General features: G+C 38.2%; 1 protein-coding gene across 3 annotated transcripts in view; it reads right to left on the bottom strand.

Annotated features, from left to right (window-relative positions):
* Positions 1-22226, bottom strand: part of NOX4 (NADPH oxidase 4) — a 185104-nt gene that overhangs the window by 68154 nt on the left and 94724 nt on the right. For all 3 annotated transcript variants that reach the window (XM_060404224.1, XM_012101598.4, XM_027959403.3), the window contains one exon: positions 15309-15369. In XM_060404224.1, coding sequence (XP_060260207.1) covers positions 15309-15369 — 61 coding nt within the window. The remainder of the gene's footprint in view (positions 1-15308; positions 15370-22226) is intronic.

Raw genomic sequence — 22226 nt, 5'->3', positions numbered from 1 at the left:
TAGGAAATGGCAACCCACTTCAGTGTTCTTGCCTGGAGAATTATATGGACAGAGGAGCCTGGCGGGCTACAGTCCATGGGATCATAAAGAGTCAGACACTAATGAGAGACTTACACTTTCACTTTCCTAAGCATATGATTTAGCTTTGTAAATTCTTAGCTTGTTTCTAAAATTGATTTCACTTTATAACATGGTTTAATAGAGCCAGTCCTATGCTGTTACTCAAATTTTTCTAGACTTTCTTGTTACTCATTTTTAATTGTTTTTGTGGGTTTTCTTCAAATAATTAATATTATTTTTTATCTTGAGTTCTCATTTTAACTGAAATTGTATTAAGGTTGTAAATTATTTGGGGAAGAGTTAAGAGTTTTAGATATCTTGCCTTTATATCTAGAGAAACTGCATGTCCCTTTCAACTATTTTATTCTTCTAAAAGTCTTTAATTTTCTTTATGTCACTTGATTCTCAATTCTCATTAAAGTTATATCAGTTTTTTTCTCTTGATTTACTTTTAATATGAAAAAAACAGTGAACACAAAATGGCTGCCTTCAAGAAACTCGGAAATTTTTTCATTGGAAGTTTACATACAAAAGGCCAACTCCTCTAGCTACAGAAACAATTAATACAATATGTAATAAATATAATTAAGAACTTCTTTTTAAAGGGTAACTGAAAACTGTTGCCTCTGTTTCTGCTCTGTGGAAGAAGCGAGAATTCATATAAAGGGATTTCTAGGCCTAAGAAAAGGAAAAAGGTACATTATCATTTCCTTTCAGTTTGTCTCCCCTGGTTGTCTTTTTTACTATGCTCTCTGCCAACTCTGAAAGTCTATGCGGTTGAGTACTACATCTTGACACAATATACCGAACCAGCATTGGAAAGTCCACCCTTCCAGCAGCAACAAAAGCTTTTCACTGTCACTGTGCAAGCGTAATGTCGGACGGATATATCACAAATGAGGGGAAGGAGCTGGAGGGAGAACGGATGACTGATCAGCTGACTACTCCTGAAGGACAATCTAACTCTTGAAACGTTACTTTCTTATTTGCTCCAGTCAGCGGCATAAGTCTCTGCTAGGTAGTGTCTAGAACGCACAAACTTGTCTGCAGGGACTTTCTAGCCTTTCCCTTCTTTCTAATTATTTGGTAGCTCCATCTCAAGACATTTTACTAGTTTCTTAACACAGTGCCAACAAAACATAAGATTGCCTTCTCTTTTTCAGTACTTTGTGACAGATTTTATTTCAACTCTTCTTCCCTAACTCTATCACCTACTCAAACTACATTTCTTGGTGTTCCTTAGCATTCCATGTCCATAATTTGTCACCTCCAAATTGTCTCAAAATCTCATTTCATGGAAGTATTTAGTTTTTCCATTCTATTTATATGTTTATGAAATTCCACCTTCCTCCTTTGTTAAAGTTCAAAAATCATAATAAGAGCAATAGTATTTTTACTAGACTCTATTCCCAAAGTTCCCTGACTCGATTGCCTTTGAATCACTGGAAGATAAGTTTCTTCCTTAAGCATTAACGTACTTGATGTCTTTAGGTGTGTTCATTTGGATGACCTTAAAGAACACTGCCTGCATGATTATAATCCATTAACTTACAATTTTGCTTTAAAAATGACAATTTTACAAACAGGAAACAGGAATCATATTCATTTAGCATCCTTTATAAAGTACTTAGCAATTACATCAAACAAATGAGTACTTAAAAATGTTCCTCATGATAATGAAAATGTAACAAAATGTTTGTCTTTTTGGCTTTGAAATTATTTAGTCCATCACCACTAGACTAGCTTGGCAAAATGACATATTCTTTCTTGACCACCCAGGACATTACTGTCATATTTTTGACATTGCTTAAGAATTTATGTTACCAAGAAAATTTCTCATTATTCTTTTTTTTGGCTGTGCTGTATAGCATGCAGGATCCTAATTCCCCGACCTGGGATCCAACTGTGTCCCCTTAGTGGAGCAGAGTCTTAAACATTAGACTCTGGGGAAGCCCATCACTATTCTTATTTTCCTTAATACTATATAGTAAAATCAAGCAGAAAATAGTAGATAAAAGAGAAGCCAAACTTAGGAACAAAACAGTTTATAATAAAAACATAACAATCCATGCAAACAAACCATTTTGCTATAGTAACTCTACTTCCAGGTCCAGGAACTGAATGATTCACTTATTTTTAAAAAATAAAAAGTAATATTTTTATTGGATTAAAAAAGCAAAAATTTTGTATTTTTCCCTATCTTTGCAGTTGTAAAGTAACTGGACTAGAATGGAACTTAATGAGTAGTGAATTCCAGTCATTTACTAAGCAATCTCTATATTTTCTGTGGCATTATAAGTGAGCTGTCATCTACTAAAAAATGACAGCATAAATTTCATGTTCATAAACTGAGAAACCAAGGGGAAAACAATTTATCCTCTCTCCTGAGAACAGATGGGCATTTAAATGGTAATACAAATTTCTCATTTCCCTGACAGAAAAATTTCCTTGAATTCTCAAACTATGAAATATGGGATTTAAGTGCAGCTCATATTTATTGAATGATTTACTATATTATGATAGCAAATGAGTTATGTTAAATTATATCATATTAACTAATTGTCCTCAATGATTTCCACATAGATTCACATGAGGCTAGAGATATAATGTGTTTCATTATACAAATAATACATACTTCAGGACACAGTTTGTCAAAACCTTGCTCACATTTACCCAGACAGATAGATATACAAGTAATTGCCTATGGATTTGCTACTCATCACCCACCACTAATAAAAGGCCAGACCAATAAAAATTCAATTCCTCTCAGAGTTCTGGGGCAATTTAGAAATAGGCCCATTTGCTATGTGCTTCTCTTTGAACACAGATTCTCTCTACTTACTGGCCTCCACTTGACTGAGTAATTCACTGCAATTTCTACCACCCCCAGACTTCTCTGCATTTTCTCTCAAAGATGATTTTTATAAGGTTAACAATAATGCCCTGCTACAGTTACTGTTCAGTCCGACTTCTTTGGTCACAAAACAGCATTCTTATCTCCTTGTTTTGCTTGACGGGCTTCCCAGGCTCTTTACTTCCCAGCAGTAAAGAACCTGCCTGCCAATGCAGGAGACAAAAGAAACATGGGTTTGATCCCTGGATCAGTGCTGGGAGCCAGCATGAGGAACTCCACCCGTGGCAAAGGTCACGAGCAAGAAGGCTTCGGCATACGCAAAGGCGGGATCGAGCCGCAGGAAACCCCCTGTTCTCCAGCATCTACCCTCAAAACCAGAGTCTGCCTACTTTACTGTTTTATGCTCTCACCTACACCTCTGACTTTATGGGAGGCTCTCCCCCATCACCTCTCTCAGAGAAGGAGTTAACCTACAGCTCCAGTTAATAAATATTCCTGGGCATGACAAGAGTGTTTCAACTTACAAACTCCTCTGAAGGTTATCTAGCCTGCCTGTACAGGTTCGTCCGACCACATGTGATTGTTTACAGCCTCCCATATGTGAGAGGCATGAGATGCTGTAAACTTTCTAAATACAGATTCTTTTGAGAAGTTAGAAAAGTATTAGTATAGTATAGTGGGTTGATTAGAAATTATATTGGTGAAGGGTTTTTAATTTTTGAGCCAATATTTGCTGCTAAGTCTCCATATTCCTTGCCCTTATAATGAATATAACTAGCATATAGAGGAAATACGTATTAACCTTTAAGATTAATCATGTTAACCTTAGGCTAAGTAAATTCCTTTCTTAATTGTAACCCACTACACCCTCATCCTATAGGAATGCAACTTTATCTGGTACCTTCGGAGGGTGGTGCCTGGTTTAAGAAAAATCACCCCTGGAAAATAAGTTTTTGGTTGACTGACCGTTATCAGAAAGAAAGGATCATAAAATGTCAGCAGGCCTCATAGCCATAAGATGATGTAAAACCCCTAAGACCTTTTTGTATACATTTATATGAAGCACCTGATTTTGATAAAGGTCAGGACTGCTGACCCCCGCGTGACTTTAAAATTTCCATTTGAAAAAAATAAAAAATAAAAAAAAAAATAAAATTTCCATTTGCCTCTATGTGTGACAAAAGGTATATAAGCAAACCTGAAAATAAAGAAATCGGATCAGTTTCTGGAAAGACTGATTCCCCTGTGTCTTTCTTGTTCTCCGTTTTTCTGGCTGAATTCCCATCTGGAGCACGGGTACTCACCAAGCCTGCTAATTTTGCCCTGGCGTCTAAGATCCACGTAAGAGGGAGCCCAAGGCAGGGCACCCTCCACTATTCAAGTGGGTGCTGGTGGCCTACATAGGTGGTGCAAGCTTCTTGTCTCGAAGCTTTATTGGTGTCCCATGTAAACCAAGTTATTCAGCATCTTTTGCTCCACTAATTTTCCTACTACACTATTCCTTTCTAGTCTCTCTTTATACTTCTAATTAAATAGCTTTTTCCTAGGACGCCAACTCCGTCTCCGCTTCGAATTACCCTGGATCCACCGGGGCTGGACCCCGGCAGACCAGGAAGATGCCCTGAGGCAGGGCATGGCAACCCACTCCAGTATTCTCGCCTGGAGAATCTCATGGACAGAGGAGCCTGGTGGCCTTCAGACCACAGAGCCACAAAGAACAGGCCAAGCTGAGGTGACTAACCATGCACACACAGCTTGCTTGACACCATGACAGATTTTGGTATCTTTGCTTCTAACCTAGTCTTTCTCCTTTCCCATCTGTATAATACCAGTAGGGTGACACATATAAGTACAAATGTGATTTCAGTTCCTGTTTTAAACCCTTCAATTTTTCACCAACATCTTTAGAAAAAAGAGCCACACGTTTAGTAATTCCTACAAGCTCCTCCATGACATGACCTCTGGATACCATCGCAGCCTGCCTTCCAACAGCATGATATTGTTCTAGATTTCCATGGTAATTCACCCCTCTGAGCTATCATTCAAGCTGTTTCTCCCTCTGGAACAATCTCTCACTCTCAACAAGTCCTATTTTTTTCCATTACACTCATTTTGGTGCCCAAAGCCTCCCAAATCTCCCTCCCAAGGCACCTTATTGTTGGTAGTCAGTCGGCAAGTTGTGTCCAACTCTTTGCGACCCCATGAACTGCAGCACACCAAACTTCCCTGTCCTTCACTAACTCCATTGCTCACACTCATGTCCATGGAGTCAGTGATGCCATCTCATCCTCTGCCGCCCCTTCTCCTCTGCCTCCTTCATTTGGGTGGCCACAGTATTACCTTTATATATCTGACCACTGCCCCACCGCTGGTGATTTTTCAGGAAGCAAAGGATACACCTCTCTGCTTGCTTACCTGCTTTCTCATCTCCCTTCCTCCTCCCTGCCTTCCCCCTCTTTTCCTTCCTTCCTTCTCTCTCCCTCCTTTCCTTCCACCTTCCTCCTCCCTTCTTCTCTTCCCTTATCAAATATTTGCATTTATTTAAAACAACCATTTTAATGGGTCCTTGAGTACAACGGTGAACAAAAAGAGACACAGGTTCCTACTATGTGATAACACTTTCAGTATACTGGAGAAAACTTGTTATACCAATGATCACACTTTGAATATACAGTTACCAGTGGAGATAGCGCTCTCAAGAAAAGAAACAGTTGACAGCAGCATATAAGAAACCACAAACTGAAACGTCTAGAAGGCTTCGCAGAAGAAGTGGCTCCTGAGCTGATTTAAAGATACTAGGTGCCTATGTGGGCAGGGGTGGGAGAGGGTGGTGGAGAGTACTGTGGCCATATGGATCAGGATTACATAAGGGGGTCCGGCAGCAAGGGAAGCAAGAGGGACAGAAAAGCCAAGGGTACTGTTGTTCAGAGAGAAAAACACTCAATCAAGATGAGAGGTAGGTCAGGGACTGTGCAAGAAGGCCTTCCCAGGCCATTGGAAGGACTTTGTTTTTGCTTTATCCTAGGAGCAAAGGAGGCTATTAATGTGTTTAAAGCAAAAGCAGGGATTTAATTGGATTCATGCTTTGAAGTTTCTATGGTTACAGTGCAGAGAATGGATTGGAGGTGACAGCTATAGTGAATTTAATCAGGAATGGACCAATGCTGGTGAAATCCAACTCCCCACCTGCTCAACAGCTAATCTGAAGAAGTGGACCATGCCTGGGAAAAACTCACAATTATTCTGACTTGTCTCACTTTAAATTTTGAACCACATATCTCAGCAGGCTGCTCAGAAAGGCCACCATGCTTCACTCATCGATTTACTACTTCAAGTGACACATTACACTTTCTTCCTTCTCTGCAAAATTCAAAGTACTCCCCACTTCCTCAACTTAGAAACAACCTTACTGCTTATTTCACCAAGAACATGAAAGGAATCACAAAAGAAATCCCATTCCACTCACTTCAATCAGAAGAGATGCTCTAAACCATCTTCTCTGTCTTGCCCTGCTGCCTTGTCAGAGGTCAGCTCTTCCACTTGTACACTGGAATCCAGTTCTCTTAGAATCCATCAGGAGACCCTTATGGACGTTGCTCCTGTAACTATACCCTCTAACTCTCCAGCACTATCAATATTTATATCTCTCAGTTCAGTTCAGTTCAGTCGCTTAGTTGAGCCCAACTCTGCAACCTCAAGGAGCACATCAGGCCTCCCTGTCCATCACCAACTCCTAGAGCTTGCTCAAACTCATGTCCATCAAGTCGGTGATGCCATCTAACCATCTCACCCTCTGTCATCCCCTTCTCTTCCTGCCTTCAATCTTTCCCAGCATCAAGGTCTTTTCTAATGAGTCAGCCCTTCGCATCAGGTGGCCAAAGTATTGCAGCTTCAGCATCAGTCCTTCCAATAAATATTCAGGGTTGATTTCCTTTAGAATTGACTGGTTTGATCTCCTTAGAGTCCAAGGGACTCTCAAGAGTATTCTCCAACAACACAGTTCAAAAGCATCAATCAGGAAGCTTCCACAAGACTCTTATCCTTATATTTCCATCTCTGCTTCAATCTTATTTTCCATGTTGTCCTTAGGCATATATAAATATAATTGTCCACATGCAATATATGTATATATTATATATATGTATTTATATATAAATATATATTGGGCTCCCCAGGTGGTGCTAATGGTAAAGGAAACTGCCTTTCAATGCAGAAGACATAAGAGATGTGGGTTTGATTCCTGGGTCAGGAAGATCCCTTGGAGAAGGAATGGCAACCCATTGCAGTACTCTTGCCTGGAAAATCCCATGGACAGAGGAGCCTGGCGGACTACAGCCCATAGGGTCACAAAGAGTCGGACACGACTGAAGCGCCTTAGCATGCATATATATAAACAGATAAAAATGCATACATTTATTTTATACTCACTCTAAACTTATATCTGCCTTCTCCCTATGTCTTCCCCCCATTCAACTATTGCCCTATTTCTTTACTTCATTTTACATCCAAACTCCTTAGAATTTGTCCAGTGATATGCTGAAAAATATTTAATAGCCAGGCCTTAAAATTTTTTCTAACCCCTACTTTATGGGGTTTGTCAATTTCTATGGAGTGAATAGTCACATTGTGGATGACTTAAAGCTATGAAACTTGACTTCACTGAATGCTGAGTTGGAAAAGAAGCACCCAATAACCCAGTGAGCTCATAGGAGCTGACTCCAACACACCAGATTTGTCTGTACTTATCTCCAGATTTTCTCTTACTATAATTATCTTCTCTTTCCAGCACCCCATTAAATCACAATTCCTAAGGTCATTAGTTCCGCCCTCATTTTACTCCACTCTTCAGCAGCATTTGTCCCAACTGGTTCATTCCTCTTTTTCCAAACACTGTCCTGTGGTGTCCAGGACTCAGACTTGCCCCAGGTTCCTCTCTTTCTTCAGTGACCACTCTTTCTTAATCACCTTTGCTGAGCTCAATATGTTGATATGTCTCAGGGCTTAGTTAGATTTCTGCTCTGTCTGTACACATTTCTCTAACTAGTTGCTCCTGATCAAGAATACCACCTCTCACGGGCAGTTTTGAGAGCTCATGGAGGCAACTTGGCTTTCACAGTTACGACGTATTACTGACATTTACAGAGTAAAGGTCAGAAACACAAACATCCTGCAATTTGTGGAGGGTACTGTGCAACAAGAAATTATCACACCCCCGTATGCTTTTCAAATGGCTATCTGGACGTTCATGCAAATGAAAACCTCATTTATAATTATAAAAATTGCAAAGATTTTGCAAGATTTAAATAGACTCTAGACTTTCTAGCATTGTAACCACAGTAAAAACTAAAGTAATACTGTACTCTATTGTGCTTAGAACTTAATCAAGAGATGTTTACCATTTTGAAAGCACACCACATAAAGACACTGGGCCTCAACAGTATTTGGCATTAGGAGCCTGTATTTGGAACTGTCTTATTGATACTCATTTTGTATGCAGCTATAAGTCACCTATTTCATTTTGACTTCCAGTGTAGTCATGCCTAAAAATTTAAATACTGAATGTAAATCATTTACTATAAATTATTTACACAGCTTCTTTATACTAAGGTTAGAACATTTTAATTGATTTTTTAATAAATCATTTGTGGATATAATATCTGTACATTTAATTTTAAGAATGTAAAGTGGCATATAAAATGTTATAAAACATGATGCTGCATCGTACATAATTGAGAATTACTGCCCTAGGTGATCCTGACCAGTATCAAGGATTTAAATCCATGAAGGTACTAATGGTTCCCAAGTTTAGATCTCTAGCTTAGAGCTCTCGAATTTAAAATGTATGGAACTGAACTTTCAATGTCCACTCTTTTCCTCCTAATATGCCACAGTGGTCTTTATCTTAATAAGCAGCAACACAGTCCACTTAACTTAAGGAAACTGAAAACCTTGTCATTATATACAATTCATAGCTTTTTCATAACCAACCCTAAAGGAGCCACAAAACTTGAAAGACAACACCTTCAAGATCCATGCACTTTTCAAGCTCCAGTCTCTGTCACCCTGTGCCTAACTGGCATTTCTTCTGTCTAGACATCAGCAAGAGCTTCTCTCTTATCTCCTGACTTCCACTCTCGCCCACCCCATCATATTCTTTTTCACCAGTTTAAAATATGAGTCATACCCTAATCAAAATCCTCCAGTGAATCTCCATAACATTTATAACAAAAACTGAAGCCTGCAAATGCCTATCATAACCAGTCTATGGGCATTTCTCAGACTTTATTCTTTATTTCCAGCAACACTGCACTTCTTACCGGTCCTTGGACACAAACGTTTGACTGCCTAAGGACATCTTCACTGCCTCTTCTCTCTCCCATATGTCTATCACTCCTCTCCGTGATTCAGTGCTCTGTTCAGAGAGGATCTGCTGACCTTCTGTGATAGTCTGGGTCCAGCCCAACCCAGGAAGGGTTCTGTATCATTTAAGTGGAAGGAATCTGAGAGAGGGAACAAGTGACTCAGATGAATATGAACTGGGAAGCCATATTAACGCTAGGGGAAAATCCAAAGGGTAACAGGAAGCTACTACCATCCATATACACGCTGGTGGGAAACACAGTGGACAGGTGAGGCTACCGGAGCCCATAAACCAGGGCCATGTGGCAGGAGATAGAATCTCCATTGAGGCATCTCAAAATGATGCTACACCTCCTCCTCCATCAAAAAAGTTTGACCTGTTTTCTTTTTTTTCAAGCTGTTTTGTACAATGCTCAGAGGTATCATCATCTGCTTTTTCCTCCCTAAACTCATCTTTTTTTTTTTTTTAAACTAAAAAAAATTTTTGGCTTGCCAAACACTAGGTAATTTGACTAGAACAAAATAATCTTTCAGATGGAGACTTCAAAATCATGCTTTTAATTCAATCAGATTAAAATCCAAGTCCTTCCATAGCCCATAGAGTCTGACCGCCCCCTACTCTCCTCTCTGATCTCGTTTCCCACCACCATCATTCACTGACTGTATTCCAGCCCCACTGGGATTCTTGCCTTCCCTGAATATCCAAAGTTACCCCCACCTCAGGGACTTTGCACTTACTGTTTCCTTTGTCTAAATGTACTTTTCCCTGAAATCCACCTGATGTATTCCCTCATCTACTTACCTGTCTATTCAGAAAGTCTATATCTAAAATAGTCCTGAAAGTGAAAGTGAAAGTGAAGTCGCTCAGTCATGTCTGACTCTTTGCGACCCCATGGACTGTAGCCTACCAGGCTCCTCTGTCCATGGGATTCTCCAGGTAAGAATACTGGAGTGGGTTGCCATTGCCTTCTCCAGGGGATCTTCCCGACCCAGGGATTGAACCCGAGTCTCCTGCCTTGCAGGCAAATGCTTTAACCTCTGAGCCACTAGGGAAGTCCTACCCCTATCTAAAATAGCACTACCACCCTTCACCATTCTTACTCCCTTTCCTTTACTTTTCTCATAGCACTCATCACTACCTAACACACTATATATTGACTTGCTTTTTCGTTTCTGGGAGATCTTTATTGACTAGAACAGTCTCTATGAGAGCAGGGACCTTGTCTATTTTGGGCAATGTGGTATCTACAGAACTTAGCGCAGCATCTGGCATAAAATAAATGTTTAATAAATATTAGCCAAAACTTACAAATAATTTAAATGCCGTCTTCCACAAGTGACTAACCAGTATAATTTGCTAGTCATAGAAACAACAAAAGTATATTTCTAGTCACTATAGATCACTTCTTTTGGCATGTCCTTCAACACTACTTTTATTGTTTTACATTTTGCAACAACCAGAGCTATTCACAGATATATTTAGGGTAGGGTAGATGTCATAATTTTTCCAGAACATGTCATTATAAAGTAATAACATTATTATAACTTAGAGTAGTCGTAATCTGATAAGAGGCTCCCCAAAATGAAAAAAAAAATACTTAGAATATATTATACATATTCTGTTTTAATCTTTTCAAAAGCAATCATCTAGATGAAGAAGTATAAAACATGCCTGGCTAATATGAGTAGAAGAAAACAGAGACAGACGGTTATCACCTCTTTTTTGGACCAGTCCCTAATGAGACTGCTATCTAAGATTACGGCAGTGTGCCAGTGTGACACGTGAACAAGGCAAATCCAAAATGTTACACAGCCCTGTTTCCCTGCTTTCAGTTCGCAAGTTAATCATATCTTTAGATCTCAGCAAGATTGTCAAATAGACAGGATAGGAATTGATAACCAAGATTCAAGGAAAAACCATTATGTGATATACACAATTGGCCTTTTGTGGGATGTCCATCCAATTATCATCAATCCATTAATTACTGAGTGGAACAATGAAAAGATTTTCAGATTAATTACATGTGGATATTAGGTATATAATGTTTTATAGTAAAAGTCACCTGCAAAATGTAACCATACATTTGAAATTGGGAAGCAGGACTAATTCTAGAAAAGCAACAGGTATTAATTCATTTCAAAGAGAAATCCTCTCAGATAATTCACTCCACCCCTCTATCATCATCATTTCAAGGAAAAACCTCAATTGCAGAATTAAAGAGGTTTGAAGAGTCTTCTAAACTTAATGAGTCTTTCACATACTTAGGAGATGCAACTAGCATGCATGCTTAGTCACTTCAGTCCTGTCTGACTCTTTGCGACTCCATGGACTGTAGCCCACGAGGCTCCTCTGTCCATGGCATCTCCACGCAAGAATACTGGAGTGGGTTGCCATGCCATCCTCCACAGGATCTTCCCAACCCAGGGATTAAACCTGTCTCTCTGTGTCTCCTATATTGCAGGTGGATTCTTTACCACTGAGCCACTGGGAAAGCCCCCAAAGCTAGACAACAAATACAAAACTTTGTTGCCTCCTTGTCCTGTGCTATATAGCTGCTTCATTTACTTCTTGGGTACTCTTACAGCTGGGTGTAGTGGATTAGTCTTAGATTAGACCCATGAGGTGGGTACTAAAGAACAGTACTAAACCTGTTCTTTAGACCTGTCTAGGCAGAACATATCAGATTTTCCTGATAGTTCAGTTGGTAAAGAATCCACCTGCAATGCAGGAGACCCTAGTTCGATTCCTGGGTCAGGAAGATCTGCTGGAGAAGGGCCAGGTTACCCACTCCAGTATTCTTGGGCTTCCCTTGTGGCTCAGAAGGCAGAACATATTTCAGGGAAGAACTAGTCACAGTAAAACATTTCTCAGTCAATTTAAAAAGTAAACCTCTGTTTTTCAACTTCTTAAGCATCTCTTTGGTGTATTTTCTAAAACTACTGCTTTTAATACAGAGTAATACATAATATCAATTCTTTTAGAATAAAAATCAATAATCTTTGATTTCAGCAATGCTATCCCCATTTTTCCTTCCATAATTATTTTTATAAGACAGCTAAAACATTTTTGAACTAAAGTGGCAGTGGCAGAATTATTTAGTGGTTCTCTGCATGAATGCCTGACATTTTCCCCCAAATCAACAAATATTTAAAGTCAACAACCAATAAAGTCTGTTAATTGAAAAGCATCTAACTGGAACTGAACTCTCTGAAGAGAATGAGCTTGTTTCCCCTTCTGTGGCACTGTACATTAAAAAAGAGGATAAAATTAAAACTATTAAGAATTCTTAATAGAAAACATTAAAATAAATGGTGAGATAATGACAATAGAAAATAACTTTGTGAAGAAACTCGGTAACAATAGCTAGTAATAAGCCATGATAAACTTTCTCCTTACCCTGATGAATTAAATTATGACTTCATTGCACTTGTTTCCCTTCAGATATAGAACTCTATCGATTATTATTCATTGCTAAAGTTAATTCTTACTATATTGGGATTCTTACCAGAGAAGAACTTCACTCATTTTTTGTCAAACAGTGCAAAAAAAACACAACTCTTTACTTATATCAACTAGTTCCGGGATTATAGGAACTACTATTTCTATACAACAGCAGTATCCTTCTCACAATGAACTACCATAATCTCTTTCAAAAGCTATCAAATAAATAATTTGAACTGAAGCCTGATTTTTCTCATTGATTCCAATTAGGTCATCACTACTCAAATATCTTTGGATTAGTTTCGTCATCTGCCCATTAAATCCTATGCTGCATATTTCCCCCATTCTCTTCTCATCTCCAATTCCAAGTTGACTGCTCTTTCTATAGACAAAGAATTTTATATACACTATTATTTTTAAGTGTCTCACACAAACTTTTTCAACTTACTTTTCTAAAATATCCCTTCTCTGTTACAAAACATCTTGTCCTTTCCTGATTCTTACAATACATAGCCCCTCTTTCTAATACTAACTTCTTAAACTGCGCTTGCAAGGACATCCTCAGTTTCCAGCCTCACTCCTCCACTGATTCCTTCTCCTCTGCCTTCCAGGACCAATCAGTCTTCCGTTGATCCTAACCCTGTCCACTAGCAAGTTATTAGCACCACTTTCACTACGATGCTTCTGAGCCTTCAAACGTTCCCTAACATCTGCAAGCTGTTCTAACACCTTGTCAAGGCATTCAAGATCTGCACCAGGTTTTACCATACTACTCCCCAAAACATTATCTTTACTTCTGATAGCCTTCTTTAAGAAACTTACCTTTCCTGAATAAGGGCAAATTTACCTTGCCTGATTTTTGACAGTGCTGTGGGTCACCTTCTTTCTTCACCTGCCTGATTCTCAAGTTGGGCTTACAATCTGTCTTCTATGTGAAGCTTCTCGTATGGCCCTAGATCACACTGACTCTGCCTTTTTCTGATTCCCTATAGTTTTCACAAACCAACTCCTAGTTCAGGACTCAATTAAAAAATTACTCTTTCTTTACATTTGCATCCTTTCCTTTGAGAAACCAAAATAAACAATTGGCCAACAAGTTAACATTTACTGATCACTTACTTGTCAGTCACTCTGTTGGGCTGAGGGAATATAAGTGAAGTGAAGTGAAGTCACTCAGTAGTGTCCGACTCTTTGCGACCCCATGGACTGTAGCCTATCAGTCTCCTCCGTCCATGGGATTTTCCAGGCAAGAGTGCTGGAGTGGATTGCCATTTCCTTCTCCAGGGGATCTTCCCAACCCAGGAATCGAACCCGGGTCTCCCACATTGCAGGCAGACGCTTTATCGTCTGAGCCACCAGGGAAGAAGGTGTAATATTTCTTTTATTTACTCACAGTTCTTAATTCAATGCACCTTTCAGATAATAATTTAAAAATCAATAAAACAGCAAATTACCACCAACAGATCAGCTATTATAAATGACTACCATCCCAAAGATGTTGAAGAGTTGTTATATATATATAAAAATATCAGTTCAGTTCAGTTCAGTCACTCAGTCATGTCCAACTCTTTGCAACCCCATGAATCACAGCACGCCAGGCCTCCCTGTCCATCACCAACTCCCGGAGTTCACTCAGATTCACGTCCATCGAGTCAGTGATGCCATCCAGCCATCTCATCCATACCATGCAAAAGGTGATGCAGGAACTAGATTTGTGTGATTGCAAATTAAAAGACACTTGCTTCTTGGAAAAAAAGTTATGACCAACCTAGACATCATATTAGAAAGCAAAGATATTACTTTGCCAACAAAGGTCTGTCTAGTCAAAGCTATGGTTTATCCAGTAGTCGTGTTGGTGTGAGAGTTGGACTATAAAGAGAACTGAGTGCCAAAGAATTGATGCTTTTGAACTGTGGTGTTGGAGAAGACTCTTCGAGTCCCTTGGACTGCAAGGAGACCCAAGCAGTCCATCCTAAAGGAAATAAGTCCTGAGTGTTCACTGGAAGGACTGATGTTGAAGCTGAAACTCCAATACTTTGGCCAGCTGATGCAAAGAACTGACTTATTGGAAAAGACCCTGATGCTGGGAAAGACTGAAGGTGAGAGAAGGGGACGACAGAGGATGAGATGGTTGGGCGGCATCACCAACTCAATGGACATGAGTTTGAGTAAACTCTGGGAGTTGGTGGTGGGCAGGGAGGCCTGGCGTGCTGCAGTCCATGGGGTCGCAGAGTTGGACATGACTGAGCAACAAATGACATTCACTAAAACATACATTTCAATGTTCGCACTGTTGCCAGTACATCCGACAAGCAGGCAGAAAGCTATGATTTACAATCACATGAACAACACACTATTAACAATGACTGATATCCAAGGTATTCCAATTCCAAAAATACATCTTACAAGGAAAAAAAAAAAAAAAACACTTCAATATCAAAAATGTACAAGCAAAGAAGGAAAACAAAACAACAGCTTGAGAACATGCATACATTTCTAAACATGTTGGTCGTTCCATTAGTTAAACATTAAAATTATCGTATGGCCTACTATTGTCAAAGCATATATTTTAAACCTCTATGTTCTACATACCTGTCCAGTCTCCTACTATCTTAAGGTGGACCCCAAATGTTGCTTTGGTTTCAGTAGGACACTAAAAAATAAATAAATACTGGAATCAATTCTGAATAATAATTATGTATTACCAGACTGTGATTCAATTACTACTTTTATTCTCATAGCATATCTCCAAAATCAATAGAAAATAGAAAGGAACGGAGTAAAAATCTATACAGATCCTCATTAGTGGGGGAAAAATACAGCAATGCCAAGGAGTCAATAAGACAATACCCATTTCTCTAAAAACCCATACATATTTATATAAAACAAAACAATACACATAGCCTAAAACTGCTAGTGTATCTAAACACAAATCTTGCTTAAGTATCCTCTGAGTTGAAATATTTATGAGGACATAGCTTTTAACCACAAAGGAAGAAATGGAGACCAATGATTTTAGTGTCTTTTTCTTCACAGGTATTATTATACACTTCATATTCTAATAAATTTCAGTGAAATGAAAAAAAAATATATCAGCATGACCTGATTTCATTATGTCCAGTGAAGGAACTCCTACTGAAAGAGTTTTATTTCATTCTCTCCCTTAATTCTCAAAAAAAATCTAGAGTAAAATGTAAAGGTACCTGGAAAAGGGAGTGAACTGTGGTACTGGAGGTAAGAAAAAGTATCTGTGGTCCCATGTTTAGGAAATATAGAAAATAGCCACATAGCAAAAATGGGAGAATAATTTTCAGTTCACAATAAGAAAATGCAGAATCTCCTTTTAAGAATCCCAATCTCTTTCCACAATTCTAAAATTCAAAATTTCTCAAAAATGAGTTTTTTAAAATGGCCCATTTGGTGGTACTATCCAACTGAATTGATGGGAAGGTAAGGATGTGAGGTTAATGAACTTTTATACAGAAGTACTTTCCTAATGAAATACTCATTTCTTTAAAAATGCTGCCTCATGTCCTGTTAAAGATCTTATGTAATATATTAAATATGTATACTTTTTATTTTTTAAAAAGCCTCGAAATTCTGAATTCTGAAAATACGTCTAACATGAGAGTATGGGGAAAGGATCACGTGCATGTGACTGCAGAGTGTTCACTGAGTACCATGGGCCAAAGGCACGGCCAAGTTCATTTCTAAAAGCTCATGATAACCCTGGTGAGTTGTCTTATATAGTTAAGAAAATTGAGTAGAGTAGATCCAAGACAGAGTTTGGATCCAGGTCTGTCTGACTATATACTTCTTAACTGTGGCAGGCCACTGTCTGCACTAAAGCAAAGAAAGATATGGAAAATGGGTAAGGATTGCACGAGAAATCAAATGGAGAAGAAGGATAAAAAAGGATTTGTTGAAGATGAGTAGAATCAATGTGTTGTTGTTTAGTCAATAAGTCCTGACCAACTCTTTGTGACCCCCACAGACTGTAGTCTGCCAAGCTCCTCTATCCATGGGATTCCCAGGCAAGAATGCTGGAGTGGGTTGCCATTTCCTTCTCTAGGGCATCTTCCCAGCCCAGGGTTTGAACCCTGGTCTCCTGCGCTTCTCCTGCATTGCAGGAGATTCTTCACAGCTGAGCTCCTGGAGAAGCCCTCAGAATCAATGTACAACAATATAAATTAAAGAAATTAAAGCCGAAGTTAAAGCACAGATAAAAGAAAATGGCAGTGGCTCTGAGGGCCCTGTAATACAGAATGGGCTACATGAAGCAAGTTGAAGATCCTCAAGCTCACTGTGTTGACCAATTAATACAGGTCACATAAGGATGCTCTAAAGAAAAGAAATAAAGGAAGGTGAAGACACCATGGAGATAATGTAAAAACTCATCAAAGAAGAACAACAGATTGGAAGTCAATGAAAACACTAAATAAATAGATATTCATCATCTGTTCATGAGAAATTATAAACTAAAAAGCACATGTTCAGGGTTGAGATCTATTGTAACTTGGAATTTCCAAACCACAATTTGACAGTCAGTGTTTTTAATAGGATTATTACTATGAATAGTAGTTTAAGATATTGAAACACATCAAAATATTATAAAAATTATACTATTTAAATATATTGATACTATTAAAATTATATTATTCTATTTATAATTTTGACTCTAATAATTTTGACTCTTACATTACATTCTAGTTTTTAATAACTCCAATCAGTTTTGTCATTAGTAAATCTCTAAACAAAATGATGTAATCTCTAAAGTCCACCCACCACTTTGGCTTCACACTACTTAATGCCGGCCAGAGCCTCTGGAGTAAAAGCTGTAGCCGCCAGGAAGCAAGGCTCTCAGCAGAGTTCTAGGCTACCAATCTGATTGTCCACATGTCTCTTGATGTTTCCCTTACTGTGAATTAAATCTCAGGTTATGAAAAGAAGACTTAAGCCAAGAAGACAGAACAGGGAGCAACAAAGTTAGTCTTTGTATGTCTGAGTGTGCATCTGGCTTGATTTAACCTTATAATATATTCTAAAGGAAATGTGCATTTTGCCAAATATTCACATCTCGGTTCTATTCTTTCAGTGCAGATCCTATGAATGATAACTACATATGATTTTAACATTCCCTCATGTCGTGTAGTAGCCTTTAAACCTCCCTCTTCTAAATGCTGGCCAAATGCATCAGAACAGCTTTAAAAGCTGATCTAGTTGTGACTAGAGGAAACTCAATATTGTTTCTCCCAAACTCTTGGGAATAATGCCGTTATAAATCACTGATACTTCCTCAAACTTGCTAGGAATTAAGAAGATAGATTTTAACAGAGTCTTTTCCCAATCACATCACCCCAAATTTGAAGGAGGCCAAAACAGAATAGCACACAGAATGACTTCTGCATATGTGTTTTGAAACAATGACTGAAAATCTTAGAATCACGTCAGTGGCTTTCCACAAATAATGTTCGAATTCACTGATGTTGTCTAAAGCAGTGTAGAGATTTTTTAATGTTGTTTCACTGTCCTTTTAAAGTTGCTTAGAAAACTTCTGAAAGGGAATAAATAATATTCATATCTATGGTTGTCTTCTCTTAGAACATTATAAAGAAATATGGTGATGACAAATTTTTAATTAAAAACATTGAAGTAAAACATGTGTAATAAAGTTCACATTATTAAAATAAAAACAGATATTAGTATTCTTCCTCAATACACAGAAATACATTGATGAGAATATATAATATATTTAAAAAATATTAGCTCCTGGGAGGTAAACTGAAGACAGAGAAAATAGCTCATTTCATATACATTTATTTAAAAATTATGCTTTTTAATGTTTATGATTTTAAAAATTTTAAAAGTTTAATTTAAAATATAAACACCAAAGAATTGCTGAGTCATACTTTAGTCTCACTTAAGTTTCCTAGGGGAAGAGAATGGAGTATGGCTGATGTTGACCTTAATGTAAGTAGCAGAATAGTCATCACTTAGTTTAAGGAGAAGTAGATAAAGTGACAAGGAGAAGGCAATGGCACCCCACTCCAGTACTCTTGCCTGGAAAATCCCATGGACAGAGGAGCCTGGTAGGCTGCAGTCCATGGGGTCGCTAAGAGTTGGACACGACTGAGCTACTTCATTTTCACCTTTCACTTTCATGCACTGGAGAAGGAAATGGCAACCCACTCCAGTGTTCTTGCCTGGAGAATCCCAGGGACGGGGGAGCCTGGTGGGCTGATGTCTATGGGGTCGCACAGAGTCGGACATGACTGAAGCAACTTAGCAGTAGCAGATAAAGAGACAGAATTTGCAACAACAGCCCTGGAGGAATGTGTGCTTTGATATCCTGGAGAAAAACAAATGTTTTCTTCAAATTATTTGTTCAAAATGACATTGGGTTTCTAATGTGCTCAAATGACTAATGATTTTATAACTGTCCCACAAAAATATAAACAGATATTACATAATTATCTTACATTTGAGAATAAAATGTAAAAATGATGTCACTGCACAAGAATTTATCCAACATGGAAAAGAAATTTAAAAGCCACAATGGGTTTCTTTTTAAATCAAGAGGTTTGCAATAAAAAATAAAAATAATTCTAAAATGCATGTTATTATAGTAAGCATTAAATTTTTAATGTAACAATATCTTAAACCAGAGAAAATGATCACAGAATATGATGTTCTTTAATCATTATTTTTAATCATCTTTATTTTTAAATCTCTTTTCCAAAGCTCTAGCTTCACATTTTCTATGCCTGCTAGATAATTTCCACCTGAAATTCACTCTAAATTGTAACACATCCAAAATCGCTATTATCTTATTTTCCAAATTATCTCTTTCTAATTCCCATAGATCTGGACATAGAACCTACATCCTACCAGAAAAGAGGTTCAAATCTCAGAGTACTGCCAGGTATCTCTCTTCCTGCTAGAATTCAATCAACTTTCAAGTTCTTTCAAATCATACTACTAAAGAAAATGTCTGATTATAGCAGTCTCCTATTGATTAACCTTTCATGTCCTTCTATAGGAAAACACATTTTATAGGCTTCCCTGGTGGCTCAGGTGATAAAGAATCTGCCTGCAGTGCATGAGACCTGGGTTCAGTCCCTGGTGGGAAAGATCCCCTGGAGAAGGGGACGGCAACCCTAGTATTCTTGCCTAGAGAATTCCATGGACAGTGGAGCCTTGTGGGCTATAGTACATGTGGTCCCAAAGAGGAGGACACGACTGAGCAACTAACACTTTCATGGGAAAATTCACATATTCTTTCTTTCCTACAGTCTATGACCAACCACATTTGTTCCAAACCCTTTCCAGTTTTATATTCCATTGTTTCTCTTTGATTCACTCTAACCCAGCTAAACCAACATGGATCAACTAGTATATTTTCTTTTTTCTTCATTTCCCCACATTCTATTAATAGTGAGTTCATTCCCATTTCTCATACTGAACACTAGCAATTCTTTAAGACTTATTTCAAAGGCCACCATTTTCATGAAGAAATCTCATTTTCCCATGCTATAAAAATTCTTAACTTCCTGAAATTCCAAATTACTTGACTTTTACATCATTTATTATGATTCCACTTCTTTAATTTGGCTTAATTTTTTTCTGGTATTAATAGACTTAAGTGTCTTGAGATCAATAATTTTTTCTAAATCACTGTATATTTCACATCATCTTACACTCAGCAGATATGCATTCAAGTATCAGTTAATGTAACACTGGAGAATTAACCTGAGAATGAATAAGGATTTCAACAATGGGCAATTATTCTAAAATTTATTCATTCAACATATATGTTTTAAGTATTACAAAGTTACAGGAGCTCCTATAATTTCACAAATGAGGACTGTTCTAAAAGTAAGACAGGAGATAATGAGCCAAAAGTGAAAAATCCATCATAGTTAGTGTAACATCTTTACTCTAAACATTTTGACAAATATAACATTTCCGTATTTACTGTTTTACTTGAAGGAAAAATTAGTATTTAGTCATATATTTACATGAGAAAATATGCTAAATATTAAACAGAAAGCTCCTGGAAATGTATGTAAATGAGATTTTCGCTAACTTCAATAGAATGTGTATATTATCTCAACTCCCTCAAAAAAAAAAAACCCACTAAGATAATAGTTTAAGAATATAAAAATATAGACAATACATGGGGAACAATACCAACAATGGAAAGATGTAAGCATATTTTGAAAGATAAAATGTGGATGAGATGGTGGTTTGGGAACTGACTGAAACAAATTTCAGAGCTGAAATCCCACTATCTTCAACAAGGGGATCACCTTGAGAACAAAGTCCATCCTTCCTACATAAGTTTGGGGAAACTCAAGTCTTAAAGAGACAATAGGAGAAAGCTGAGCTTGGATTTATATGATTTTTTTTTTAAAGTGTCCATGTCTGCGTATGGGTTAACTTGATGTCCCCAGATTACCTTACCTCAAGCACAAGCCAGGCAACTCTATCCCCAGAAAACCAAACACCAGTTGGGCCAGCAGAGGTGGGCCAAAAAGGGCTCAGGATGCAGGAACAACCCATACTGTGGAAAGTAGCGCTGAGATGTCATTCACTTGCTCAGGAAAGATTTAATACAAGGAGCCTAAGTGCCGTTTCACATTTACACCTCCCAAACTGAGCTCTATAAATCCTCATCATAACCTGCTCCCTCCACAGCCCTCCCTATCTTAGTTAGTGCAGCTCCAATTGCTCAGACCAAAGCAAACAAAACAAAACCTTAATTCTTCTATATCCTTCACATACCCAGTCTAACAAGAAATCCTGCTAACTCTAACTTTCAAATAAATCAGGAACTGCCACCAGCTCCACTCTGAGCATCGTCACACCCTGGTTGGATGACCTCAGTAGCCTCCCAACTGGTCCTCTGCTCTGCTCCTTTCTCCCTTCATCTTAACACAGCAGCCGGAGTGACCCTGTTAAAAAGTAAGCCAGGTGATCTCCTTCCTCCACCCAGAGACCTCCATTGGCTCCTTCCTCTCTTAAAGGAAAAGCAAAAGCCCTTGCAGTGTTATATAACCATACCAACTCTGACTCCTCATGACTTATCTGGCCTTATCTCCTACCATCTTTCCTTTGTCTTAGTATATTCCAGACACACTGATCTCTGACCTCCCCAACTCACTCACACACACACACAAACTACACACAGAGATACAAGTCAACAGATATCAACTATAACTCAAGGTGAGAACTGCCTGGTGTTTGAACAGAAAAATGACATGATCTGGTTTTCACTTCAAAATGATCACCCTGGTTGCTTGTTAAGATTAAATGGTAGGTGAGTAAGGCAGACGGATGGAGAGCCACCAGGAGGCTATTGAGAGAGTCGTAGACAGGACCCGGGTGACAGCCACAGAAACGGTGAATATACTTTGGAGGTAGAACCAAGAAAATCTGTGGGTGGATTGTTGACTACACTTAAAAAAAAAAAAAAAAAAAAAGACAAAAGTCAAGAACGATGTCCAGATT

Source organism: Ovis aries, chromosome 21, assembly GCF_016772045.2.
Source record: "Ovis aries strain OAR_USU_Benz2616 breed Rambouillet chromosome 21, ARS-UI_Ramb_v3.0, whole genome shotgun sequence".
NCBI lineage: Eukaryota > Metazoa > Chordata > Mammalia > Artiodactyla > Bovidae > Ovis > Ovis aries.
The sequence above is the reverse complement of the archived record's forward strand: the minus strand, read 5'-3'. Positions and strand labels throughout refer to the sequence as shown.